The sequence below is a fragment of the Symphalangus syndactylus genome, chromosome 3 (assembly GCF_028878055.3).
Source record: "Symphalangus syndactylus isolate Jambi chromosome 3, NHGRI_mSymSyn1-v2.1_pri, whole genome shotgun sequence".
NCBI classification, from domain to species: Eukaryota; Metazoa; Chordata; class Mammalia; order Primates; family Hylobatidae; genus Symphalangus; species Symphalangus syndactylus.
The window spans coordinates 31651873-31679872 of NC_072425.2; the positions used below are offsets into that span (position 1 = coordinate 31651873).

General features: G+C 48.3%; 2 protein-coding genes across 4 annotated transcripts; one reads left to right on the forward strand and one right to left on the reverse strand.

Annotated features, from left to right (window-relative positions):
* The first annotated feature begins 69 nt into the window (after window positions 1–69).
* On the forward strand, window positions 70–3639 carry HDHD3 (haloacid dehalogenase like hydrolase domain containing 3). The gene is made up of 2 exons (XM_055271413.1): window positions 70–327; window positions 2528–3639. The coding sequence occupies exon 2, from the start codon at window positions 2703–2705 to the stop codon at window positions 3456–3458; it is 756 nt and encodes a 251-aa protein (XP_055127388.1). The 5' UTR covers window positions 70–327; window positions 2528–2702; the 3' UTR covers window positions 3459–3639.
* A 2172-nt stretch (window positions 3640–5811) lies between these two features.
* On the reverse strand, window positions 5812–27725 carry BSPRY (B-box and SPRY domain containing). 3 transcript variants are annotated; one of them, XM_055271403.2, is made up of 6 exons: window positions 27468–27725; window positions 22923–23021; window positions 16249–16479; window positions 14617–14642; window positions 8644–8768; window positions 5812–7418 (listed from the first exon to the last, which is right to left on the reverse strand). In XM_055271403.2, the coding sequence occupies exons 1-6, from the start codon at window positions 27678–27680 to the stop codon at window positions 6892–6894; spliced, it is 1221 nt and encodes a 406-aa protein (XP_055127378.1). In that variant the 5' UTR covers window positions 27681–27725; the 3' UTR covers window positions 5812–6891. The 3 variants fall into 3 exon arrangements, with proteins under 3 accessions (XP_055127378.1, XP_055127377.1, XP_055127379.1); XM_055271402.2 differs by having other exon boundaries at window positions 16234–16479; XM_055271404.2 differs by lacking the exon at window positions 8644–8768.
* Window positions 27726–28000: the final 275 nt, after the last annotated feature.

The following is a 28000-nucleotide window of genomic DNA, read 5'->3' on the forward strand; positions in this document are numbered from 1 at the left end:
CAGAGGCGGGTCGGGATGGGAGGGAGGGGCGGCCTGCGCGATCCCCGCCCCGCCTCCCGGCGCTTGCGCACCTCCGCCCGAGCCCGCGGGCCTTGCGGCTGCGTTTACAACCGGCTTCCTTGTGAGTCAGGTGGGTCCTGGGCCCGGGAACGTGCCCGGAGCTGTGGACGCGCTACAGCTGAGAAGGGGACCCAAGGGGTCGGCCGCGGCCAAGGCCCCTAGGACCGCCGCCCCAGCTCACGCTGCCGACGGCAGCTATAGAGATTCTGCGTGAGGTCCGGGCTCCTGGACTTCGCCTTTCCCGAGCCCTGGAGGTGGGGAGAAAAGGTGAGCAGTTCGTGCCTGCAGCGCAAAGCCCCAAACCCGCGCTTTTGGAAATCGAAAAAGCCCTGCCGGGCGCGGTGGCTCACGCCTTTACCGTAATCCCAGCACTTTGGGAGGCCGGGGGGTGGCGGGGGGGGGGGGAGGATCACGAGTTCGGGAGTTCGAGACCAGCCTGGCCATCATAGTGAAACCCCGTCTCTACCAGAAATACAAAAATTAGCCAGGTGTGGTGGCGCGCGCCTGTAGTCCCAGCTACTCTGGAGGCTGAGGAAGGAGAATCGCTTGAATGTGGGAGGCGGAAGTTGCAGTGAGCCGAGATCGCACCACTGTACACCTGGGTGACAGAGTGAGACTCTGTATCAAAAAAAAAAGAAAAAGAAAAAGCCAGCCGGGTATAGTGGCTCACGCCTGTAATCCTAGCACTTTGGGAGGCTGAGGTCGGGAGTTCGAGACCAGCCTGACCAGCCTGACCAACATGGAGAAACCCCGTCTACTAAAAATACAAAAAAAAAAAAAAAAAAGCCGGGCATGGTGGCGCATGCCTGTAATCCCAGCTACTTGGGAGGCTGAGGCAGGAGAATCGCTTGAACCTGGGAGGCGGAGGTTGCAGTGACCCCAGATCGCATCACTGCACTCCAGCCTGGGTGACAGAGTGAGACTCCGCCTCAAAAAAAAGAAAAAGCCATGGGTCAGGAGCTAGAGCCCTCTGCTCTAGTCTTAGCTGTGCCAGTGTCATTTGGGGGTAAATTACTGCCCCTCACTGGGTCTCTGTCTACCCACCTGCAAAATGAGAGGATCTTTGGATGAGTCTCCTTAATTCATTTCCTGGACAAACTTCCTCCAAGGCTCCCCCAGATTTACCAGCAATGCCCTTCCCTAAGTATCAACTTGGCCGTATTTTGAACTCTGGCCCCTCAGGTTTCAAGGGGACGGCCTTGTCTGGGATCAGCTCTGTCTGGGGAAAGAAGCTGCACCAGCCTCTGGATAGCAGGCTGAGTCATTTGTTTCTTGTGCCTTGAGTCAGTTCTCTCATCAGCTCTCCTCCTAGGCCAGTGTGATTACCTCCAGTAAAGATGGAAAAGTTGGGGTTCAGAGAGGGCCAGAGACAGCCTGCTGTGTCCTGTCTTTGCTCCTGTGCTGTACAGGTTCGCCAATTTTTAAAATCCAAATATATCTCATGGTACAGTGGAAGAACTGGCCAGAGAGTCTGGAAGTTTGGGTTCTGGTCCTGGCTGTGCCACTGGCTCACTGTGACCTTAGTTAAGTACCTGCCCCTTGCTGGCTCAGTCTACTCTGCCCAGCAGCCAGGATATTGTTCAGATGCTCTGCAAGGCCCCTTCTGTCTTTGACATCCCTAATAATGATAATAGCAATCATAATAATTGCATCCTGTGTGTCAGACAGCTGGCCTCTGTCTACCCAAAGCACCAGACTCCTTGCCCTGCCTCAGGGCCTTTGCACTTGCTATTTCCACTGACAGGAGCACTCACCTACCTCTGCTTCTTGCACATTCAGTCTTCTGATCTCCATTGAAACTTGACTTGCAGGGCCAGGAGTGGTGGCTCACGCCTGTAATCCCAGTACTTTGAGTGGCCAAGGCTGGGGGATCACTTGAGTCCAGGGGTTGGAGAGCAGCCTGGGCAACATAGTGAGACCCACCCCGCCCCACCCCCCCATCTCTACAAAAAGTTCAAAAATTAGCCGGGCATGGTGGCACGTGCCTGTAGCCCCAACTACTAGGGAGGCTGAAGCAGGAGGATTGACTGAGCCTGGGAGATCGAGGCAGCAATGAGCCATGCACTCCAGCCTGGGAGACAGAGAGAGACCCTGTCTCAAAAAAAAATTAAAAAATTAAAAAGAAATAAAAAGAAACTTCACTTGCTTATGACATTCCCTAACTACACAGACTAGATGCGGGCCCTGGATTTATATTCTTATGCTGTCTATTGACTTCATTGTATTTAAGTGTTTGTATAGTTCTTTGCCTAATATCCGTATCCCTGTTCTTCAGTGCCTGTAAATGCCCTAAGGGCTGGAAATCTGTCCCATATGCTAGCAGCTAGCTCAAAAAGGTGCTCAGAAATTTGTTGTGGATTCAGAGTGACTTTCCTAGGGTCACACCGTTGGCAGCACCAGAATTTGAACCCAGTCTGTCTGATGTCAGGGCCTGAGCTTCCACCTTACCTGCTATTTTTCATTCTAGGATCTTGTGCTGTGAAGACATTTCCCAAGTGCTTCATGTTAGCCAGCAAATCTGACCCACAAGGCCTGGAAAGAGGTGATTGTTAGGTTGTGCGGAGGCGGTCTTATCCAGCTCAGCTTCCCCTGGGATCCACCGTGGGACCTGAGGCAGAACTGGGGTGGACTTGGCCTCCTCCATGGCACACCGGCTGCAGATACGACTGCTGACGTGGGATGTGAAGGACACACTGCTCAGGCTCCGCCACCCCTTAGGGGAGGAATATGCCACCAAGGCCCGGGCCTATGGGCTGGAGGTGGAGCCCTCAGCCCTGGAACAAGGCTTCAGGCAGGCGTACAGGGCTCAGAGCCACAGCTTCCCCAACTACGGCCTGAGCCACGGCCTCACCTCCCGCCAGTGGTGGGTGGATGTGGTCCTGCAGACCTTCCACCTGGCGGGTGTCCAGGATGCTCAGGCTGTAGCCCCCATCGCTGAACAGCTTTATAAAGACTTCAGCCGCCCCTGCACCTGGCAGGTGTTGGATGGGGCTGAGGACACCCTGAGGGAGTGCCGCACACGGGGTCTGAGGTTGGCAGTGATCTCCAACTTTGACCGACGGCTAGAGGGCATCCTGGGCGGCCTTGGCCTGCGTGAACACTTCGACTTTGTGCTGACCTCTGAGGCTGCTGGCTGGCCCAAGCCAGACCCCCGCATTTTCCAAGAGGCTTTGCGGCTTGCTCATATGGAACCGGTAGTGGCAGCCCATGTTGGGGATAATTACCTCTGCGATTACCAGGGACCTCGGGCTGTGGGCATGCACAGCTTCCTGGTGGTTGGCCCACAGGCACTGGACCCCGTGGTCAGGGATTCTGTACCTAAAGAACACATCCTTCCCTCTCTGGCCCATCTCCTGCCTGCCCTTGACTGCCTAGAGGGCTCAACTTCAGGGCTTTGAGGCCGGTGAGGGAAGTGGCTGGGCCCTAGGCCATGGAGAAAACCCTAAACAAACCCTGGAGACAGGGAGCCCCTTCTTTCCCCACAGCTCTGGACTTTTCCCCTCTCCCTGGGGCCTTTGTCACCTATTGTGATAATAAAGCAGTGAGTGCTGAGCTCTCAGCCTTCCCCCACTAACCAGCTCCTAGCCTCTGCCCTCCCTCATTCTCATTCACACCTGTGTCCCTTTTCCACTAGGAGTCGCCTTCACATCCAACAGGATTCACAGAGGGCCCCACTAGCTTCAAAACCAGGCACTTTTCAAACTTGGTTTTAGCAGCAGGGGCCTTTTGTCATGAGATCTGAAACCCCATTATGCAAAACTAAAAACAGACCCTGAAAAACTGCTGGAGTTGAAGCAGAGGTCCTAAGGTCTCTCTTTCAGCTTCTGAAACACCCTCTGGAAGCCTGGGGTCAGTGCTTAGTTTTAAAAGCAGGATGCTAAGCCGTTCTGTAGGGACACTGTCCATTAGCACCACATAGTATGAAGGGGAGAATTTAAACAAGGAATCCCATGACAGTCATGAGAAGAAATCCTGTTGACATATGCCTGCCCGTGTTAGGTAAGGTGCTGAGTTACTTACATGCACATATAACCCTCAAAGCTACCTCGTTGGGCCTAGGTGGTTTGACCCCCTCCACTTTACAAATGAGGAAACTGAAATTCAGAGGTTAAGCAGCCTGCCCGAGGTCACAGCTAGCATGCAAAGATGCCAGGATTCCAACTTAGGCACATCGGAATCCAAAGCCCATTGGCTTGACCACTAGGTTGTAAGTATATGAGGATGCTTGTCATGTGAAATGTGGTGCAGTGGAGATTCTGGGAGAATAGGGGAGGTGTCCTAAAGAGTATCAATCTCAAAGGACACCTCAGTCGCAGAGACCAGTGTGGAGGTAGGAAAGTATGGGGAACAAGGACTGCAGTGTAGGGAATAGGTTTGGGGAGAGGGGGGAACAATCGGAGGTTGAAGTAGGTTGGGTTTTTCAATTCCTTTTTTCACTTTAGGAGGCTGAGGCAGGAGGATCACTTGAGCCCAGGAGTTCAAGACTAGCCTGGGCAACATGGTGAAACCCTATCTCTTCAAAAAATGTAAAAACTAGCTGGCACGCACATTTAATCCCAGCCACTCGGAAGGCTGAGGCAGGGGGATCGCTTGAGCCCACAAGTCCTGTTACAGTAAGCTACGTGCCACTGCACTCCAGCCTGGGCAACAGAGCAAAACCCTGTCTCTAAAAACAACAAAGTTCTCCTGCCTCCCCACCTTCCCACACCTTTCTACTTGGTATTTGCTGGACATCTCTGTTCCTTGCCCAGTGCCAGGGGATACCACACATTAAAAACACAGGCACACTCCTGGCAGTGTGTTCTGGTGCCAGCAGCTAGGGAGGGCTCTAGAGTGGATGCTGAATTGAGTAGTGGCATTGGGGGTGGCTTTAGATGAGCAGGGGGACGAGGAGGACATTGCTGCAGCAGGCCCATGAACTGGAATGAAGGCTGCTGTGAGGAGCTGGGTTGGTGGATTGACAGAAACGGCATGGGGGCCTTCAGGTGCCAAGAAGAGCCTTGGCTTTGACCCAGATTTTTGAGCAGGGGCTGTGCCCAGGCAAAGGCAGGGAAGATCTCTTTGGGACTTGACCAAACCCCTTTTGGTCTGTTTTCCTTGGGACTGGCACCAAGGCCAGGCAACAGTAATTTCCCCTTTTTTTTTTTTTTTTGAGATGGAGTCCCACTCTGTTGCCCAGCCTAGAGTGCAGTGTTGCGATCTCGGCTCACTACAACCTCCGCCTCCCAGGTTCAAGCAATTCTCCTGCCTCAGTCTCCCGAGTAGCTGAGATCACAGGTGTGCACCATTATGCCCAGCTAATTTTTTGTATTTTTAGTAGAGATGGGGTTTCACCATGTTGGCCAGGCTGGTCTCGAACTCCTGACCTCAGGTGATCTACCCGCCTCAGCCTCCTTTGAGACTCTGTCTTAAAAAAAAAAAATTAATTAATAAACAGTGGTTTTCAAACTGCTCTGTGGCTCCCAAAGAAAGGGGAGGGCTCTGCCTTTCATCTTCTTTGGATGCAGGAGCCTAAAGTTGTAAGATTACTTTAGAAGAGAGTTCCTGGACAAAAGTTTGAAGACCACTGTTCTAGGGTGAACTCCTCATGGAGATAAACATAAAGGGACTTGCCTTGGGTCTTGGTAATGTCTCCAGGCTCTTTCTGCTACACTGAGCTGCGACCCACTTATTTCCGAGAATGCAATAAGTGTATGAAGACAGGCCAGCGTACAGTATACACCCAATTATCAACGAAGAACATGGAATAAATCTTTAATGCTTTTAAGACCTTTAATATTGCCCACGTGCCCTAAGGTTGGCCCTCTTACTCCCTCAGCTCTTTCTGGCTTTAAGCCATCACCCCAGGTGTGCAGTTTATGTCAGAGGGGGCCATCAGGTAGGGACTTAACAGCTGCTCTAAGGGAAAATGCCGTCCCTGCTATTACCGGTGGGCACAGGCTGGAGCTCAGCCGGCAGGGGCTACAGTTGGGTTACCTGGAGACATGATCCCCTGGTCCTGAGGGCCTAGGCAGGACATGGGGGAGGACATGGTCCCCCAGGACAGAGTCCTCTGGCCAGGAGCAGCCTTTCAGGTTGCTCTTGTGTGCTAGAAAAAATATTTTCTCTATGTGCCATGTCATGAAAAAGACAGAAGCACTGAATTAATGGGATGCGGAAACTTTAGCCACAGGCTTCTCTGCCTGTGAAGAGAGCACTTCTGCATGTGAAAAGCTGGAGCAGGAGGCTGAATGGCAGTGCTTCTCCAGAGACCACAACATCCACCCAGTCACCTGTCCACCTACATTCACCTATCCATCTATCCATCCACTCACCTGCCAAATATTTATTGCATGCTCACTATGCACCAGACACCATGCTAGATGCCAGAGACAAAGTGAAGACACCCTCAGAGGGACAGATGCGTGGTGGATTTGGGAGACTAAGGCCCAGAGAGTAGTAGGTTCCCCACAGGTACCCAGCACTCAAAGCAGCAATCTCCAACCCTTTGAATGCAAGGACTTTTTTGCTTATCTGTGGTGGCAGATATCACAAAAATTATACACACTTTTTTTTTTTTTTTTAGCTCATCAGCTATCGTTAGTGTATTTTATGTGGCCCAAGAAAATTCTTCTTCAAATGTGGCCCAGGAAAGCCAAAAGTTTGGACACCTGTGATTTACAGGTTGTGCCTAGATCTGAAACAGATCCCCATCCCTCCTAAAGCTGCCCACTGGTTATGGGCCCTGTTTCTCTTAGAAACACCACACACATCATTTGGGAAAAGGATACTGAGTAGAAACACGGCCTGAAAGGGTGGGGGGTGGTGGACCTGGCTTCCTGTGGCCAGAGGTCAGTGGACGATGGAAATGGTCTGATCAGCCACAGCAAAGACTGGGAAGAGGGGCCCCGGGAAGGACCCATGATGGGTATAGAGCACTGTGCCGGAGGCTGGCTCATAGAAGAGCAGCTCCCGAGCCTGCAAGTCCAGCACTACACCCAGCTGGGCTGGGCCCCGCAGCAGCCCCAGGGGCTCATGCTGCCCATTGTGTGAGAAACGAAACTCCTGATCATAGCGAGAGAAGACCCAGGAGAAGGCATTGTGGCCCAGACGGCAGTCACTGCCAGAACCCTTGCGGGGCAGGTGGCCTGAGGCCACGCCCACCTTATAGGCACAACTGTTCTGGACATTCACCATCCAGGCATGGAGCCCATTCTGGAAGGAGGTGGCAGCCAGGGCATTGGGCCAGTGGTCGAACCGCTCTGGGCCATCTGCACAGGCCTTTGACTTCTTGGTGCTGAAGGTCAGGGTCTTTCGATCATCTGACAATTGCAGGAAAGGGCTGACTGTCCTCTCATCGATCCGTACGTCCTCTGTGCCTGCCAGAAAGAATTCTCAGAGTTGCTGAGGGCCCACCCCTGCCCTAACCCCTGCCAGGTAGCAAAATGTTCCTCACCACTCACTAGCATGGTGACCTCATATAAGCCATTTACTCTCTCTGAGCCTTGTCTGCAAAATGTGGGTCAAAATAGGACTTCTCACTGGGTGATCACAAGAATTAAACAGAATCATACATGTAAAGTGCCCAGCATGTAAGTGCTCTATAAACTGTAGCCTTTATAACAATAGTTACTATCAGTCAAGACCCTCAACTGTAAACTCTGATAGAAATAAGGCCCAGAGAGGAAAAGGGAGTTGCCCAAGTTTACACACTGAGTTGGTGGCAGGGGCAAAATGAAGACAAAGCATTTTGTTCCTATACCTAGCACTGATTATACTCTTTCTACTTGGTCATATCTGTGGCCTCCAGATTGGACTTGTCCTAGAAACACAGCCTCTGGGAGCTAGGAAGCATGAGATACCCAATTTCTAGCAAATATCTAAACTGCTGGTAAATCAGGCATCATTTGATACGAGAATCTAGAGTAGACAAGCTACAGCTTGTACCAAAATTGTTAAGGATAATATGAGAAGGGAGGATTAAAACTGAAAAAAAAAAAAATCAGTCTATTAACCTGTTTCACGAATCGTGCAAAGACTACCATTGGGAGAATGGAAGCTTTCATCTAACTTGGAGGAGGCCTGCTCTGGAGAACCTCCGTGCTAAATGGGAATTCCTGGAGGCAGAAGACTATGTCAGTTTACCTCTGTGGCCCCAGCGTGCGGCACAGGGTGGGGCCCACAGTTGGCCTGAGTCAGTGTGTGTAAAGTGAATAAGTGAGGCAAATCAGGCAGTTTGATTCTTGGTCCAGATGTTCTTCAGTTGGCCATCAATTATATTTTCTTAAAGAGAAACCCCAGGTTTCCAATAAATAATACTGAGCTGCCCTAGTAGGTCAGGATATAAGGAAGACATGACTTATAGGAATGAGATTTATCTTTGACCCAACCACAGAACATGTTAGTCTGGAAATGGGAAGGACTTGGCCCAGCTGCCCCAGGCCTGTCTGGAACCTTGACCCTACTGACCAGCCAGCATCCAGCATGACTTGTTTAAGCTATCATCTCAGAAGCACGGGTACCCAGTGTGAACCAGGAGTGAACCCCAGACAGACAGACAGAAGCCCAGTTGTCCTAATGGTCCTGGGCTCTACTGCTCCTAACCTGAAAGGGACCCAAGAACCGCCGTTGCCCAGAGCTGGGTCAGTAGTGGGCTCCGAGTGCACTTCTCATTAAAGTTTAACATTTCCGACTCCTGGGGATCCAAAATGCCCTCTGCTTCTTCAGTCCTTATATGGGGAAAAACAGAGACAGAGATTCAGGATGGCCCTGGAAATATATCTGGATCAATATGGGGTGAAGAGAAGAACAGAAGTAAAATCCTCCTATCAGGTGACACCAAGATTGGCAGCTAGGGCCAGGTGCAGTGGCTCACCCCTGTGACCCTAGCACTTTGGGAGGCCTGAGGTGGGAGAGCATCGCTTCAGCCCAGGAGTTTGAGACCAGCATGGGCAACATAATAAGACTCCATCTCTACAAAAAATTTAAAAATTAGCTGGGCATGGTGGCATGCACCTGTAGTCCCAGCTACTTGGGAAGCTGAGGTGGGAGGATTGCTCGAGCCCAGGAGTTCGAGGCTGCAGTGAGCCGAGATCATGCCACTGCACTCCAGCCTGGGTGACAGAGTGAGACCCTGTCTCAAAAAAAAAAAAAAAAGAGTGGCATCCAGGCCCCACACAGGGGCTTGGGCCAAAAGGGAAGGTGGCCATTTCCCCTGTGCCCCCCAGAAACCTTAATTTTAGCAAAGCTGGTGGACAGTTTACAGGAAGATGTGTTCTTGGTGCCAGTATTAGAAATTGAAGGTGGTGTGCTCTGCAGAGGAAGCAACTTGCCAGAGTCCCTCAGTAAGTTAATGCAGAGCTGGGGCTAAGACGTCCTGGGCCTCTGGAACCCCTGCACGATAGTCTTTCTACTCCAACATCTTGCCCTTGCCTGGAAAACATCTCACCTCCCTCTCAGACCTGTTGGGGCAGTCATGTTTCCCTGGGTTTTGTCAGAAGGTTCAGCTACTCCTCTACTTTAAAAATGCAAACACCTGAGGGGTCCACAGAGGAAAGGGCCATCAGTTATCACCCCAGCCACAAATGAATCATGGCACTGTGTGCTCTCAATAACTCTCTCCTCAGCTCACAGTGGGGCCTGGGTTTTGCTGGAGAGGTAATTTGGGACAATATGATGCCTAGGAGTTGAAAACTGCCACATATGAGCAGCGAGGCCCTGGGCTTGCTGTTCTCTCTACAGAATCACACCTCAACTTTGCTTTAACCTGGGAAGTAGTGGTTATCTGATTTAACAGGACAGAACAGATTCAGAGCTAAAAAGGGGAGCGGATTCAAGTCCTGCCTCCATGCAAAAATAGAACAAAACTGGGATGAAGCCCAGGCAGCATTCAACATAATTTTTTCCTTGACCTGAAGTGAAATCTCAAAGGAATATAGGGCAAAGTAGAGGTTTACCATGGAGCTTTGCAGCCTTTTCACCCAGGTGCTGAGAAAGACCTTTCCTACTGCCTCCAATCCTGAAGATGGCGTTGAGATCAGGCAGTGGTTCTGAGTACACACGATCTCTCCCCATATCTCATGGCTCTGTCCATAAATGGAGTGGGCACAGGGGTAAGGCATGTGCCCTGATGGCTCTTTGCAAGACTGTCACTGACTGTTCTGTCTTGGGAGGCATAAGGTGAACAGAACCTTAGAAATACTGGGAGCAAGCTCTAGTAACAAAGGCTCTTTGTGGTCAGGACAACAGAGGGTCTATTGCCATCTTCTCAGAACGAAGGAGCTCCCGCCAACAGGTGGGGAAGAAAGAGGAGCTGATGTCAGCGGTGCTAAGCTGTCATCCCAGGGCAAATGTGAGGCTGAACATAGTAAAGTCTACAGCGAACCACCTGGGCTAGCTGCCCTATGGTATCGAAGACAAAACTCATGGCCCCAAAGGGGTGGAAATGAAAAAGGGCCTGAACACAGCAGGCCCTGGCCAGGATCAGAACGCCCAGATGGTGCGGCAGGATCTGCTGCAGTGTCCGGTCAGAGTTGAGCCCAGCCACAAGCATGGAAACACCAGAGCCAACAAGGCACTTCTAAGATAAGTGAGTTTCCGGCTAGATGGGGCTTCACAACTTTTGAACACTACTTTGAGAGTATATTCCCTCAGCCTGGGGGCATAAAGAACTACAGACAAATCTGGAACTCTATGGATAGGCCTGTCAGTAGTATGGGCTTAGCAATGCTCAGACAACTTTGTATGTATTGTAGGATTGAGCAAATATTGATGTTGTTGGGGGCTGGAGTCCTCACTGTAAAATAACAAAAGGTACAAATGTAGAAAAGGAGAGGGCAAAGGAAAAACCTTGAGGTGTTACATTGGAATTAGAAGTTGTGATACAGGCTGGGCATGGTGGCTTATGCCTGTAATCCCAGCACTTTGGGAGACTGAGGCAGAAGGATCACTTAAGGTCAGGAGTTCGAGACCAGCCTGGCTAATATGGTGAAACCTTGTCTCCACTAAAATTACAAAAATTAGCTGGGTGTGGTGACACATGCTTGTAATCCCAGCTACTTGGCAGGCTGAGGCAGGAGAATCGCTTGGACCCAGGAGGTGGAAGTTGCAGTGAGGCAAGATTGCGCCACTGCACTCCAGCCTGAGTGACAGAGCAAGACTCCGTCTCAAAAAAAAAAAAAAGAAGCTGTGACACAAACTTATGCATCAAACAGCTACACACACACACTCTCTCACTCTCTCTCACTCTCTCTGCCTCTCTCTTCCTAGTTCCATCTGCTATACATTGAGTGAGCTGAGTGAGGCCTGGAAGCAAGGTCACTGAGTACCCTTAATGCTCAGATCTTGGTTTCTAAATATCATTCTCCACTAAAAACAACCAGGTCCCCTGGAGAAGCAGCTGATTCAGGGGCAGGAAAAGCACAAGTTGAGCTGGGGTTTTCTTCTTGTGCTTCTTGTGCCAGAGAGCAAGAAAGTGCTCAAAGAATGATGGGAACTTTTCAAAAGGACACAGGGTCCAGCTTGAAGGGGCTTCTACTGGCCAAATCTGGGACAGTCTGAATGTCAAAATTAGTAATAACAGTGACAGATTATAATGCATTGAATAGAATAAGAATCCATGAGTCTGTATTAATATTGAATAAGGGAACAAACAAACAAGCAAATAAAAGGAATAATTGAGGCAGGAGTGACGAATGGATGCTAAAACTATTGGGAGAAAGTCTGAAGGGACACAGGATATATATGCAGAAAGTGTCTCCTCACAGACTGCTTATTAATTATAAAAGGAAAAGTGTAACTTTATAATGAGGAAACCTGGCAGACATCACCTTATCCAAGTGTTCAAAATTAACATCTTTGATAACGGACAAAGGGACATCATGTGCCCCCAGATATGATGAACTGAAGACAGATCACTTATGAGGTATTCCTGCTAAAAATGTATAACTTGAATCTAATCATAAGATAACATCAGATAAACCCAACTGAGGGAGATCCTATAAAACTGCCCTTGACTCTTTAAAAATGTTTAAAAAAAAAAAGCTAAGGAATAATTCTAGACTTGAAAAGACCAGCTGAATTAGGAAAACAAAATAAAACACTATGAAGAACATTTGCACAATTGGCAACAGTTGGATATGGACTGTGTATTAGATTACAGTATTATATCAATGTTAAATTTCCTTAATTTACACTGGGGTTATGTAAGGGAATGTCTTTGTTTCTAGGAGAAACATGCTGTAGTATCTTGAAAGAAAAGTTCATGTTTTCTGGAATTTACCCTCAAATAGACCATAAAAAAATAAGTTTCTAACATATACACTAGATAGATAAATAGGAAGACAGAGAGAACAAGCGACAATGAATGTGGCAAAATGTCAACAATTGATATTTTCTAGGTGAAGCTCATTATACTACCTTTGCAACTTTTTTCTAAGTTTGAAATCATTTGAATAAATGAATCATTTAAAAAAATTAAAGATCAATTAAAAAAATCAGATCAGCTTGATATTAAGGACACACTGTATTAAAGGAAGATGACGAAGATAAAGGAGATAGAGAAGATGGGCAGAAGTGTGAAAAGATTGTACAAGGGGAGAAGTGGGAACAAGCCAAGCATGCATTACGAGACGGTAAAATAAATATGATCCACTACACTGCAATACTTCACAAACTTTCAAAAAAGTGACGTGAATGTAAATGTACTGACGTGGAAAGATGTCCCAGATAGCCTAACAAATTTCACAACAGCTATAAAATGGTCTTATCTGTGTTTTAATTTTTTTGTTTTTTTTGAGACAGGGTTTCACTCCCATCACCCAGTCTGGAGTGCAGTGGCAGGCTCTCAGCTCACTATAACCTCCGCCTCCTGGGCTCAAGTGATCCTTTTGCCTCAGCTTCCCCAGTAACTGAGATTACAGGGGTACGCCACCGCACCTAGCTAATTTTTGTATTTTTAATAGGTTTCGCCATATTGGCCAGGCTGGTTGTGAACTCCTGACCTCAAGTGATCTGCCTGCCTAGGCCTCCCTAAGTGATGGGATTACAGGCATGAGTCATCACGCCCAGCTTTTTTTTTTTTTTTTTTTTTTTTGAGGTGGAGTCTCAATCTGTCGCCCAAGCTGGAATGCATTGGCGCATCTCAGCTCACTGCAACCTCCACCTCCTGGGTTCAAGTGATTCTCCTGCCTCAGCCTCCTGAGTAGCTGGGACTACAGGCACACGCCACCACACCTGACTAATTTTTGTATTTTTAGTAGAGACAGGATTTCACCATCTTGGCCCAGGCTGGTTTTGAACTCCTGACCTCAAGTGATCCATCTTCCTCAGCCTCCCAAAGTGCTGGGATTATAGGCATGAGCCACCGGGCCTAAAAAACATTTTTAAGACAACAACCAAAAAACCGCCACATACCTTCCTATGACTATATATAAGTCCACAAACGCACATCTATTCAAACCCATCGCTGTCAGGGAATGGCATTGGGAAAGGGTAATGCAGACTCATTTTTCTTTTTCTTTTTTCTTTTTCTTTGAGACAGGGTCTTACTCTGTTGCCCAGGCTGAGTGTAGTGGTGTGAGCACAGCTCACTGTAGCCTCAACCACCCAGGTTCAAGTGATCCTCCTGTCTCAGCCTTCTGAGAAGCTGGGACTATAGGCTCTCAGCACGAAGCATGGCTAATTTTTTATTTTTTTGTAGATATCAGGTCTTATTGTATTGCCCAGGCTGGTCTCAAACTCCTAGCTTCAAGCTACCCTCCTGCCTTGGCCTCCCAAAGTGCTGGAATTACAGGTGTAAGACAGCATGCCCAGCAAGATTCATTTTTCATTTTAAATGGCTTTATATTGGATTTTTTCCTCTCATGCACATATGTATTGCTATTGAAACTTAAATATAAAAATAATTTATACTCATTGAAGTATAGAAAAATAAGTAAATAAATAAGAAGAATGGACTGTGTTCCCTAAGTATAGCTCTGAAATTTCACACAGAAGGTTTGTGAATTACTCTGCCTGGCAAATTATGTCCTCTTGGCAACTTCCTCAGGCCCTCAACTCTTTTAGAACTCAGGCAGGACCTGGTGAAATTCTTTTATTACTTAAGAGCTAAAATGCAAAATTTGAGTGGTAATGCAGACTTAAGTTTCAAAGACTCCTCCATCAGGGAAAGGAGGAGTGAGGCAGAGGCAACAGTACGGGGGCAAGTGTTAGATGGGTCCAACCCCTGGTTCCAGGCTTAGGGAGATCCCTTCCCCTTTTAGAGTCTCAACATTTTCATCTGCAGATGGAGGTGGTAAAGCCCTCCAGCAGGGTGACTACCTTTTTACAGAGGAAGTTTAAGAGAGCAGTGGCAAGCCTTGGATTACTAAGTATTCCACTGCCTTTCCATGTGTTTTAAAGCAGTTCTCTAAGCCAAGGGCAGAGACATTCCCTGTCCACAGAGCCAGGCTCCAGGAAAGCCACTCAGCTGCACACCCTGTGCATTCTCCCAAGAGCAGCAGGGCTGAAGGCAGTGGAGTGTGAAGAGGCCTAAGGGTCTCCAAGACTACCCAGTCAAATCATGGGGTCTATACTCACCTCTCGAAAATCTCTTGCTCCTTCTGCTGTGAGAAAAGAAAACAAAGTTAAGCTTGGCACCAGATACCCAGCAGGGAGTCAATGCTAGGACAGATTTAACTACCAGAAAGGGCTCCATGTGGACTCTAGAATAAAAACTTCTACTCTTTAAGACCAGCATAAAGCTAAGCTGTTCCACACACACACGCACACACACACACCCATAATACATGCTCAGAATGAATCACTCTACCCCACGTCCAGGGCATCCTGGATTCCCCTCAACTCCACTCAGGACCATCACCTGTTCACCTGACAGCATCCCCCATGAAGACTGTCAGATCCTGGGTGGCTGCGACTCTTTCTGAGTCTTCTATTGTGACTGTCCCAGTGTCTGTGAAAGAGCATACTCTGTCCATGGATACTGTGACTAAATGAATGCACAGTTTCGAGCAGTCATAGAAACTGCCCTACTTGCAGAGGCAGTGGGACAGCTCAGGTGTTCCACATTCTCCTTCCCCTGCTTGTGACTCAGATGCCACCTTCTCCCCTCAAAACTGCAGGCAGCTGCCTATCTATATAAAATACTTTGAAAGGCTATGTACCAAATATGAATCATGGTGATTTCTGGGTGGTAGGATTAAGGATGAGCTCTGTGTTTTCATATCGAAGACCTTGTCAGCTCCCCGGAGCACAGTGTTCCCTCTACATGCTCCTGAACTCTTTCCACCTCCTCACTTCCTTTGACACAGCTAGTCTTCTTATTTTTCAGGTATCAGCTTCTAAGTCGCTTCATCCGGGAACCTTCCTTGACCCCTCTTTCTCCTAGCCTGGATTGTCCGTCCCTAGCATGGGTGAGTTCCTCTACCATAGCACATATCCTTCCATACCCTAATTGTCAGTTAGTGTATTTGTCTCCTTTGTAAGGCTGGGAGCAGCTGACAGCTGCATCTCGTTACTCTGCCCCACAGCACAGTGCTTCACATATAATAGGCACTCAGTACACATTGACTATCAAAAGAAAACTATTATCAGTGCCAAAGAAACATAGTTTTATTCCCTTGCCTCATGTCGGAGAAGAAATTATTCAATGATACCTGTTAGAGCACAGTAAGGCAGACTTTATTCAAGACCTCACTGCAATGGGGTCTTGCAATGGGAGAGAGACTGGGTTCAACTCTGAATACAGCGTGGGCAGGCAGGAATTTATAGCTAAGGAGCAGGGTGGGGGGTTAGTGGATGGAAAATTACTAAGAGGAAACATTGGGGGTAAGGGGGATTATGGCTAAACCTACCTAACAGGATTCTTGCTGCAGACAGAACACAGTGATCAGACATCACCTAGGGGATGGTGGTGGATGAGGAACCTGATCAGATATCAAGGATGATCAGATATCAAGGATGGGGGTTTCTGGCTACACTGACTTAGCAGGGTTCTTTTGCAAAAACTGGATTTTATAATGAAGTGCACAGATGGGCCTGGGAGAAGGCTCAGAAGCCTGACTAAAGTTTGGCCAAGCAAAGAATCGTTGTCACTCATCCCTGCGCCAAATTCTCATTTCCACCCTCCTCATACCGACAAACATTCTCGATATTTTCAGACTTTTGGGGAGCCTGGCCAACTGGTCATGCCCTCACCCTTGCCTGACTTACAATCAACTGGAGGTCATCCAGGTGGGTCAGCATGTCCACCAGGCCAGTGCGGATGGTGTCAAGCTTCTGCAGCGCCTCGGCCCAGTGCACCCGCTGTGTCAGGATGCTCTGGTGGGCCCGCTCCTCTTCACCATGCACCTGTTCCAGTAACCGCTGCTCCTCGCTCTCACAAAGACTCCTCACCAGACTCAACCGCTGGATAACCAGTTCCCTCGCTGCACTGGCCATGCTCTGATGAGGGATAAAATGAGGAGTTGGGTGGTCTGTGCAAAGCCCCGGTTAGGATTTAAGAGGGTTTAGGCTCAGTGGAAAGGAGTGTTGAGATTGATTAGCAATGTCTGCCATGGGCTTAGTAATGGAAATAATAGCAGGTAAGCCTTTTACTTTGACATCTCTGCCCTAAGACTTCCCAAATACAGTTTAGGGTAAAGAAATCTGAGATGCAGACATGTAGGCCATATCTCAGGGAGCCACGATCAAATAATGGAAGACCTGGGCAGGACTTAGAGCCCAACTAGAATACTCTGCTTAATCACAGTTGGGAATACAAGGTCAAAGGATCAAGGTCAGAGAATCACAGAATTGCAGAGCAGAGGCCCTAAAAAGTCATCCCCATCAGCAGGATCCATACCAGCAGTGGTACAGTTGATATTTCACCATGTTTGAGGGAAAAAACTGATGACTTCCTAAAGCTGTCCGTTTCAACTGGTTATGTGGTAGAATTTTTATCTGCCACAGAAGAGGCCTGAAATCAATTCTCAGACAATTAAGTTAACAGGTGTCTTCTTATAATTCTTAGCACAGTGCCTGGCATGAAGTAGGTACTCAAATATTGACTGAATGGGAAACTTTTTCTTTTTAAAAATTTTTTTTAATAGAGATGGAGTTTCACCATGTTGCCCAAGCTGCTCTCAAACTCCTAGGCTCAATAAAGAAGCCCAACTCAGCCCCACAAAGCACTGGGGTTATAGGCATGAGCCACTGTGCCCACCCAGGAAATTTTTTCTGACTTAGTAAAAGATCTCTTGGTAGTGCTCACATGGCAATTCAGTAGCAAAGCTGAGACTGGAACCCAATTCTCTTGACTCTCAGTCCAGTCCCATTCCCCTATACCAGATGCCACCTGGCAATCAATCCTCCCCAAAGGCACCTGTTGCATAAGGCAGCTGCACTTGTACTCTTGCCAGACAAGTGGGAATAGAACTGCCTCCTTCATGTCAGAAAGTCAGGGATAGCCAGCAGCTTTCCCTATGCCCTGTCCCTGAAGACTTGCTTTGTACAGTGCACAGGACAATCATTCCTATTTTACAGAAAACACTGAGACCCACAGTTTGCCTTACAGGGAGGAGAGAGTAGCTAAGTGAATGGCAAGTGAACCCAAGAAGGTAAGACTCCAAGTTTATAGTGTGCTCTTGAGGCAACATAACGTAGTGGTCAGGAAATTAAGCTTTAGAGATAGTGTCTAGATTTAAATCTTAACTGCTCTGCTCATTAGCTGTGGAACTTGGAACATATTCCTTATCTTCCCTATGCCTCTATTTTCTAATCTGTAAAATGAGAATAATAATAGTACCTACCTCATAAGGCTATGGTGAGGGTTAAATGTGTTAATATATATAAAGCAAGTAGAACAAAGCCTGCTACATTATGTGTTCAATAACATTCATTCACTATTGCTCTTCTTCATCTTTTCTTTTCTTTAAGAGACGGAGTCTTGCTCTGATGCCCAGGCTGAAATGCAGTGGCACAATCATAGCTCACTGCAGCTTTGAACTCCTGGGCTCAAGCGATCCTCCTGCCTCAGTCTTCCAAAGTGCTGGGATTACAGTCATGAGCAACTGCATCCAGCCCACTATTATTCTCCTGTTTATCCCACCTTAATGCCTTACCCACAGGGTGGGCCCCTGAAACCATGGTTGTACTGTGTGATCCTGGATCAAAACAGATCCTCACCCAAGATGAATCAGATTCTGATTCCTGCCTAAAAGATTCTAGTCATTCTCAACAAGTCTGTTGAGCCATTCCCAGAAAAGGAGAGCAAAGAAAAGAAAAACTTCCCTTTCTCAACACATGAGAGTAGACAAACCGAAAACCCTCTCAGAATAAAGTAGAGAAATGCTGGAAAAATAGCCTAAGTATCCTTTTAAAAGTGTAGTTGTGGCTGGACACAGTGGCTCATACCTGTAATCCCAGCACTTTGGGAGGCTGAGGCAGGTGGATCACCCGAGGTCAGGAGTTTGAGACCAGCCTGGCCAATATGGTGAAACCCCGCCTCTACTGAAATACAAAAATTAGCTGGGCCTGGTGGTGGGAGCCTGTAATCCCAGTTACTCAGGAGGCTGAGGCAGAAGAATTGCTTGAACCTGGGAGGTGGAGGCCACAGTGAGCTGAGATCGCACCACTGCACTCCAGCCTGGGTGACAGGGCGAGACTCTGTCCCAAAAAAAGAAAAAAAAAAAGGTTTTTATTTTTTGTTTTTTTGAGACAGGGTCTCACTCTGTCACCCAGCCTAGAATGCAGTGGTGCAATCATAGCTCACTGCAGCCTCAAACTCCTAGGCTCAAGTGATCCTCTCACCTCACCCTCCCAAGTAGTTGGGACTATAGGCCCATGCCATCATGTCTGGCTAATTTTTTAAATTTTTTTTTTTTTTTTTTTTTTTTTTTTTTTTTTGAGACAGAGTCTCGCTCTGTCGCCCGGGCTGGAGTGCAGTGGCGCAATCTCGGCTCACTGCAAGCTCCGCCTCCCAGGTTCACGCCATTCTCCCGCCTCAGCCTCCGAGTAGCTGGGACTACAGGCGCCCGCCACCGCGCCCAGCTAATTTTTTGTATTTTTTAGTAGAGACGGGGTTTCACCGTGGTCTCGATCTCCTGACCTCGTGATCCGCCCGCCTCGGCCTCCCAAAGTGCTGGGATTACAAGCGTGAGCCACCGCGCCCGGCCTAATTTTTTAAATTTTTGTGGAGACAGCGTCTTGCTATGTTGCCCAAAAAAGTCTCGAACTCCTGGGTTCAAGTGATCCTCCTGCCTTGGCCTCCCAAAGTGCTGGGATTATAGGCATGAGCCACCATGCTCAGCCCAATGAATAAACTTAAGAGAGAGATATATATATACACAACTCTACAGGCCAGGCACAGTACCGACTCATGCTGGTAATCCAAGCACTTTGGGAGGCCAAGGCAGCAGGATCACTTGAGCCCAGGAGTTCAAGGCTGCAGTGAGCTATGACTGCGCCACTGCATTTCAGTCTGGGCAACGCAGTGAGACTTTGTCTAAAAAAAAAAGAAAGAATAATGAAATTAAGACAAAGATACAAAAGAGCAGATCAAAAATACTAGAAGCTGGTTCTAAAGACTAATAGTCAAATCTGTGACAACTTTGATCAAAACTAAGAACAACTTTATCTTAAGTAAACCCTTAAGAAAAAAGAGTTCTGTTTCCCAATCCATTGAATAAGGCTCACATAATCTTGATACCAAATCTGATGAGGACTGTACAAAAATGAAATTCATAGACTAATCTCACTCCTGAGCATACATGCAAAAATCCTAAAACAAAAATAAAAAATGCTTTACTGAGATTAGCAATCCAAATTCAGAAATTTTGTATTAACAATAATACAAGGGGATAGGAAAGGGTACATGTGGCTATAAAAGGGTAGCACAAGCAGTCCTAGTGATGGAACTGTTCTGTATTTTAATTGTGGCGGTAATCACGTCAATCTATGCCTGTGATAAGACAGTTAAATAAATATACACCATTTGAGAGCAGCGATATCTCCCACCTCCTTGGAATCCATGCTGGGACACTCTGCTCTCTTAGTTTACTTCTATTTCATTAGCTGATTTCTTGGTCCCCTTTGCTAGTTCCTTCTGTCTTCTCAATAGGAGGTGAAGTGCCCTAGGGCTCAGTCTTTGGACCGCTGCTCTTTCGTGTCTACACTCATTCCCTCTCCCACAGCTTTCCTCTCCCACAGCTTTCAATACTATTTATACACTGATAAATCCCAAATTTGTATCTCCAACCCAGCCCTCTCCCAATTCATATATGCAGCTACCCACTCAGCACCTTCACTTGGATGTCAAATAGGTATCTCAAACGTAACATGCCCACAACAACTTAGCATGCCTGGTCTCCCCCACTCCCCTCCCTGCCTCCGCCAACCAACTCCACATGCAGTCCTTCCCCACCCCAGTTCATGGCTGCTCCATCCTGCCAGTTGCTCAAATAAAAAAACTTAAGTGTTATCCTGACAACCTCCTCTCTTTCTTTCATAGCCTACATCTAGTCCATCAGCAAATCCTGTTGCCTCTTCAAAATATATGCAGAATCCAGCCACTTCTCACAAGCTTTGCCACCATTGCTTGGGTCCAGACCACACTTGTTTCCCACCTGGATTATTACAATGGCTTCCTAACTGGTCTCCCTGCTTTAACCTTTGCGGCCTATAATCACTTCTAAACATAGCAGCCAAAGTGTTTCTTTCTTTTCTTTTTGGAGACAGAGTCTCGCACTGTTGCCCAGGCTGGAGTGCAGTGCGCAATCTCAGCTCATTGCAACCTCCGCCTCCCGGGTTCAAGTGATTCTCCTGCCTCAGCCTCCCGAGTAGCTGAGAATACAGGTGCCTGCCACCATGCCCTGCTAATTTTTTGTATTTTTAGTACAGATGGGGTTTCGCCCCGTTAGCCAGGATGGTCTCGAACTCCTGACCTCGTGATCTGCCTGCCTCGGCCTCCTAAAATGCTGGGATTACAGGCATGAGCCACTGCGCCCAGCCTCAACCTTCTTAATGAAGTCATTCCTGGTCACAGCACATGTAATTGCAACCCGTACTATTCCCCTTTCTGTTTTATATTTCCCCATAGCACGTATCACCTTCGGACATAAAATATATTTTATTTGTTACTGTCCTTCTTCTGTGACAAGAATGTAGGTTTCACGAAAATAGGAATTTCTGTTTTGTTCACTGGGGAATGCCTAATCCATTGAACAACAGTATCTGGCACATGGTAGGTGCTCAATAAAGATTTGTTAAATAAATAACTGGTGAAATATTGGTAGCTTTCCTCTTAAAGTCAGGATTTGTCAGGCCAGGCACAGTGGCTCACGCCTGTAATCCCAGTACTTTGGGAGGCCGAGGCGGGCAGATCACCTGAGGTCAGGAGTTCAAGACCAGTCTGGCCAACATGGTGAAACTCCATCTCTACTAAAAATATAAAACATTAGCTGGGTGTGGTGGTTGGGCACTTGTCATCTGAGCTACATGGGAGGCTGATGCAGGAGAATCGCTTGAACCCAGGAGACAGAGGTTTCAGTGAGCCGAGATCGAGCCATTGTACTCCAGTCCAAGCAACAAGAGTGAAACTCTGTCTCAAAAAAAAAAAAAAAAAAAAAAAAGCCAGGATTTGCCACACTAGCTTCTATTTAACACAGTACTAAGGTCATAACCAATGCAATAAGACAAGAAAATAAAAAGGATAAAGAAGAAGAGGGGAAGAGGGCAGGGGAGGGAGATGGAGACCATCATGCAAAGCGAAGCATAGATGGGCACCAAGTAGCTGCCTGGACTCCTAGCAGCTTTCTGGTTCCTGGTCTAGCCCCTTTTAGGTCCTAAGAGGACCCCCCTAGTGTCCCGTCAGGAAACGACCCATTTTGCTTATACTTGTTCAACTGGGTTCTGTTCCATGCAATTAAAAGAACTCTGACTAATGTGGTACCAAGTCTGCTCCATGTACTATAGGGAAGGGAGGGAGGGGATATGCAGAAAGAAATTCATAGGCTCTGCCCCTGATAGGCATACTTGAAAGTGATGACACAGCAGTGGTAATGAGTCCACTGAATAAACAATCTGCAGTGGAGACCAGGCATGGCGGCTCACACCTGTAATCCTAGCACTTTGGAAGGCCAAGGAGGGAGGATGGCTTGAGCCCAGGAGTTCGAGACCAGCCTGGTCAATATGGTAAAACCCCATCTCTACTAAAAATTTACAAAACTAGCCAGTCATTGTGGCAGGCACCTGTAATCCCAGCACTTTGGGGGGCTGAGGCAGGAGAATCGCTTAAACCAGGGAGGCAGAGGTTACTGTGGGCCAAGATCACGCCACTGCACTCCAGCCTGGGCAACAGAGTGAGGCCCCATCTCAAAAAGAAAAAAAAAAAAAAAGAATCAGCAGTGGGATGTAGCAGAAGGAGCACTAGCCTAGGAGACAGAAGATCCAGGTCATAGAACCAACTGCCAGGAGGCTGTGGGGGCCTTGGGCAGGTCAGTTAACCTCTTTAACCTCTATAAGGACTCATTTTCCTATTTGTAAATGGGGATGTTACTGCTACCTACTTCATAAGATTGTCACAGAGAATATTCAGTGTAAAAGGTTATTTTATAATTCTGGAGCTGGGCAGAAAATGACCAGTTGGTAGAAGAATACGACCCTTCTTGATCCCCTATGCCAAGATACCCAAGAAAGTCATTTGCTAGCAGAGTCTTTGCACCAAGTATGGTACAGGAACAAGCCCACCCTGCCCAGATGGTAAAATTGAGTCTCTGAGGGATCGGAAGCTTTGCTAGTAGCACAGTGAGTCTGTGAGGTTGGTAAGGGACCCTAGACTTGCCCAAGTCCCTAAGTCTAAGGCCTTATCCTAGGAGGGGGCCGAGTAGAGAGGAAAGAAGAGGAATTACCACTGCTCTTTGGTTCTTCCCCGGCAGGACGTCCGCCACATACTTGGTGATGGCAGCACTCTGTAACTGCAGCCTCTCACACTGGTCCACAATCTTGTTCTGCAACACAAACAAAGCTTGTGGCATCTAGGTCCATGTACCTGAGCCATTCACTCCATCCCAGTGATTTTCTCCTGTTACCACACGTCAGCCACCCACCCCCATGGTCATAGCCCAGATCTCACCATTATCAAAAACTGCACCACCTCCTAAATCTCCATGTCAAGGATCCACACTCTCCCCACCATGCCCTATCCTTCTCACTCCCTAATTCTAGGATCCCTATTCCAGCAACAGCTCAGTTGAGGCCACCAACATGTTAGTGGGACCACCTTTCACTGTCCATCATCCTCTTCTGTGACCTCACTTCCGTCTTTATCCCAGAACCCCAGCCTATCATTATAATAACTTTAAAACAAATTTTTGCTTTATGAATATTCTCAGGCTATATTATCTAGAAACATTTAAGATTAGAATCATTATATGTTGCTGGTGAACTGCACATTCTCTAAGTGACTTTATCTTTAGTAGTATGTTTGCCTTAAAGTCCATTTTGTCTTGTGTTTATTTTTATTTTTATTTATTTATTTTTTGAGGCAGAGTCTCACTTGGCTTCCCAGGCTGAAGTGCAGTGGCACGACGTCGGCTTGCTGTAACTTCCACCTCCCAGGTTCAAGCGATTCTCCTGCTTCAGCCTCCCAAGTAGCTGGGATTATAGCCCAGCTAATTTTTGTATTTTTAGTAGAGACAGGGTTTCACCATGTTGGCCAGGCTGGTTTTGAACTCCGGACCTCAGGTGATCTGCCCGCCTTGACCTCTCAAATTGCTGGGATTACAGGTGTGAGCCACCGCACCCAGCCATTTGTTTCTTTTTAAATTTATTTATGTATTTATTTTGAGATAGTCTTGCTTGTCGCCCAGGCTGAGTGCAGTGGCATGATCAAGACTCACTGCAGCCTTGACCTTCCGGGCTCAAGTGATCCTCCCATGTCCTTCCTGAGTAGCTAGAACTACAGGCACGTGCCACCACACCTGGCTAATTTTTGCATTTTTTGTAGAGATGGACTTTTGCCATGTTGCCTAGGTTGGTCTCCAACTCCTGGGCTCAAGCAATCCTCCAGCCTCAGCCCCCCAAAGTGCTGGGATGTTACAGGCGTGAGCCACCACGCTCAGCCCATTATAATCACTTTCTGGCGCACACACTCTTGGTCCTCCGTCATACCCAGCTGCCTGACTGTCCATACCTTCTGTTCTGTCCAGAACTGCTCTCCCCCAAGTTATCCCCATTCATTAAGCAGCACCATCAATCATTCACCTGTTACCCAGACCAAAAACCCAGGAGTTTGTCTCCAATCCCACATCACTTCCATTAGTGAGTCCTATCAACCCCATCTCCAAAGTCTCTCTCGCTCCTCTGGTCACCTCTACTCCAGTTATTCTATCCAGATTGCCATGATCTGTCACAGGAACCACTGTTAGAACCTCTTAACTGGGTAACCTGCACCCCCAACCCCCCAGCTAGCCAGAGCCACCTTTGTAAGGAAATCAGACCAGGTCATGCCCCTACTCAAAACCTTCCAGTGGCTTTTAGTACACTCACAATGACATCAGGCTTCTTAGCTTAGCCAACCTAGCCCTACCTGATGTGACTCAGCTTATTTCTCCAACATCACTTTCTACCTCTCTCCATGATGGCCTTCTTTCTGTTCCTTAAATGTACCAAACTTGTCCTGACCTCAGTGCCTTTGCACTCCTGTAGTTCCGTTTCCACCAGTCTCTGTGTGTGTGTGTGTGTGTGTCTCACTCCCCAACTGCATTCAGATGTCATCTCTTCAGAGAGGTCTTCCCTGACCATCTCCCTCCTCACCCAATCTCTTCCTTTGCTTTATTTTTCTCCCTTGCACTTATAACTCTCTGACTATATATTATGTGTTTGTTTACCTTTTGGGGTATCTCTCTCCCCCACCACTGGAACAGAAGCACCATAAGTCTGACTTCTCTATGTCCTAGTACCTCAAAGAGAGTTTCTGAACATAGAAAGCCCTGAATAAATATTTGTTGAATGAATGAACACCCACTGCCTTGACCACAAGAGGTTCAACAGTTCATGGCTCTCAAAGCTATGAGCATCATCCATGAACTCAGGGGAGTTTTAGAAATGGGAAAGCTGGCCGGGCACAGTGGCTCACACCTGTAATCCCAACACTTTGGGAGGCTGAGGTGGGCGGATCACGTGAGATCAGGAGTTCGAGACCAGCTTGGCCAACGTGGTAAAACCCCATCTCTACCAAAAAATACAAAAATTAGCCAGGCGTAATGGCATGCGCCTGTAGTCCCACCTACTTGGGAGGCTGAGGTAGGAGAATCTCTTGAATCTAGGAAGCAGAGGTTGCAGTGAGCTGAAATAGCGCCACTGCACTCCACACTCCAGCCTGGGCGACAGAGTGAGACTGTCTCAAAAATAAATAAATAAATAAATACACATAAATTTAAAAAAAAAAAAAAAAGGAAAGAGAAAGAAACGGGAAAGCTGAGGCCCAAAGAGAAGTGACTTCCCCGAGAAGGTATGGGCCAGGGCCCTGCTTTTGCTCTCCGTTTCTCCAGGTGATACCTAGAGCCTGTCCAAGCAGCAGTCCCTCCACTGTTTCCCCTAAGAGTTCTGCCTCAGTTCCATCTGCCAAAAGGCAACTTAGCTACCTCTTCCAGGAAGCCCTTGTAAATCTTTCCACCCAGAAGTAGAAATTAGTCTTACATTTCACAGGTCCAAATACAAAGTTACAGAATTGAGTTGACTAGGAGGAAGCTGTGATCACCATGCACCATGGACTAGGAGCACTGAGAAGGCTTCTGAAAAACCACAGGGCAGGAATCCAGAGGTAGGAGAGCAGTAGAACTGGTGCTGGTTTTGGTAACAATCTTGCCCTAGGGTGAGATTCATTTGCTGACTGAATGGATAGAGGAAGGAATGTGCAAAAGAAATCTACTCTAATTTGGAGGAAGACAGGGTAAGATCCACCTCCCTTCAGGCAAAGGAGATAAATATGCACAGGGCCTCAGAGGGGTTCAAAGAAGGCTCCCTGGAGTAGTACCGAAACTAGCACCAGGCCTGCCACCTGCCCGAGGCTTCACTCTTTCCACCACTCAAATCCAGTCCTGATAGCTACTTTTAAGGTTTCCATGACATTCTCACCCCCATTAGCATCACTTCCTCCCTCCAACCGCCGAAGCAAAGCAGCAGTTTCCTCTTGCCTAGTCGATGACTCCCTGGGTCCCACCCCTGAACATCAGGAAGCTCGGAGGAGTTACTGCCTTGTTCTGGGCCTCTGGTGCCTCATTTGTAAAATGTAGGTAGGACCCCTTCAAAGGCGTGGTCAAGACAGAATGAGATAACAGACATTTAAGTACTTTGGAGTTTGCAAAGTTTTTGTCCGTTATGCAAGTTGATTACACCGCGTTATCCAGGTTTATTTTTGTCATCATTATTGTTGATAGAGGTAACAGGTAGGACGAACCAGGAGCTTTTGGGTGTTGCTGAAAAACTGAACCCCTCCCGAGCCCAGCACCCTATATAAGATGTGTTTATTACAGGTCACTCTGAGTAGATGAAGTCCCCAGCGAGAGCCCTCAGGCTTCACAGCAGGGGTGAACTCCAGAGTCGGGTTGGGAGAAACAAGCTGTTTAATCAAATTGCAAGGAAATCCCCAGGGGCCACAGAGAAGCCCCAAGGTGACTTCGACTCTCCCAATCTCAGCAGCTCAGGAGAATGGTGATGACAAAGAGGTGGCCACCCTGGAGCCGAGCTGGAAGTGGAGGTGGCGAGAAAGCCTGGGTGAAGGGGAATCTCCTGATATTCTCCCTACCCCCACCGTTTATCCAGCTGAAACCCTTAAACCAGCTTGAAGTACAGTCAAGGCCAATCCTGAAAGCGAAAAAGAGATCACCGCACCAGAAGCCAGAAGGAGGCAGGAGCAGGGGGAAGAGGCGAAAGGAGGAGGGGGGCTTTGAGTACAGGGGTTAAGGGACAAGGACGCGCTGGATTTTATCAGCGTCAGTTTCCACAGGGGCGGGAGCTGGGGCACACCTTGCGCTGAGAACTGGAGCAGCTGAGCCTTTCATGCCAACCCCAGCTTCAACAGAGCAATGGAAGGGGCTTGGAGAGCCTGGATCCCCTTATCGCTAAGCATTTCACCCACTATCTTATTTATATCTCACAACTCTAATAAGTACGCGCTATTATTATTGTTGTTGTCCCCAAACTACAGATGAAGACACTGAGGCTCAGAGAGTTACGTGACTCACAGGCAGTAGATTCGAACTCAGGCCAGCCTGACTTCAGAGACCACACCCTTAACCGCCTAGTCCTACAGCCAAAGCCACCAAGGAGCCTTGGCTCCGGGGCCGGCTGTCGAGTCCGCCCAGCCCCATGCTCCCCAGTCCCTGCCGGGTCCCGCCAGGCGCGCCCGGGGTCTCCGGAGCCCTCGCCTTCCGGCGCCCACACCCGCTCACCCGCAGCTCCTCGGCGCGCTCCTCCGCCCGGCAGATGCGGTGCCCCCGGCAGCGACCGCCCAGCCCCGCGCAGGCGGCGCACACGGGCCGTCGCTCGGAGCCGCAGAACCAGCTCAGAGCCTGGCCGTGTTCGGGGCAGAGTGGCCCCGGCCCGGGCCCGGACCCCGGCCCCGGCTCGGACCCCGGCCCCGGCTCCGCGCCCTCGGCGGACATGGCCGTGCGCCCGCCCCGTGCTCTCCACCTGTCGCAGGTGGCGGCGGGCGGGGCCTGGTTGACCACGCCCCCGGCCCTCCCGGTGCGCCAGCGCGCCCCGCCGCTGCGCCTCCTCCCACCCCACCCGCGCTCCCATCCCGCCTGGGGCAGCAGGTCTCTTTAAATTCCTTGTTGAATGAAATCGCGATTGTATGCGTATTTGTTCTACAACAAACATAAAACTCCAAATATTACTGTGACCGTACGAAACTTTATTGAGCACTTATTAAGTGCCAGGCTTTCGCTGAGAGCTTTGCAAGCGTTCTGTTATGTAATCCCGA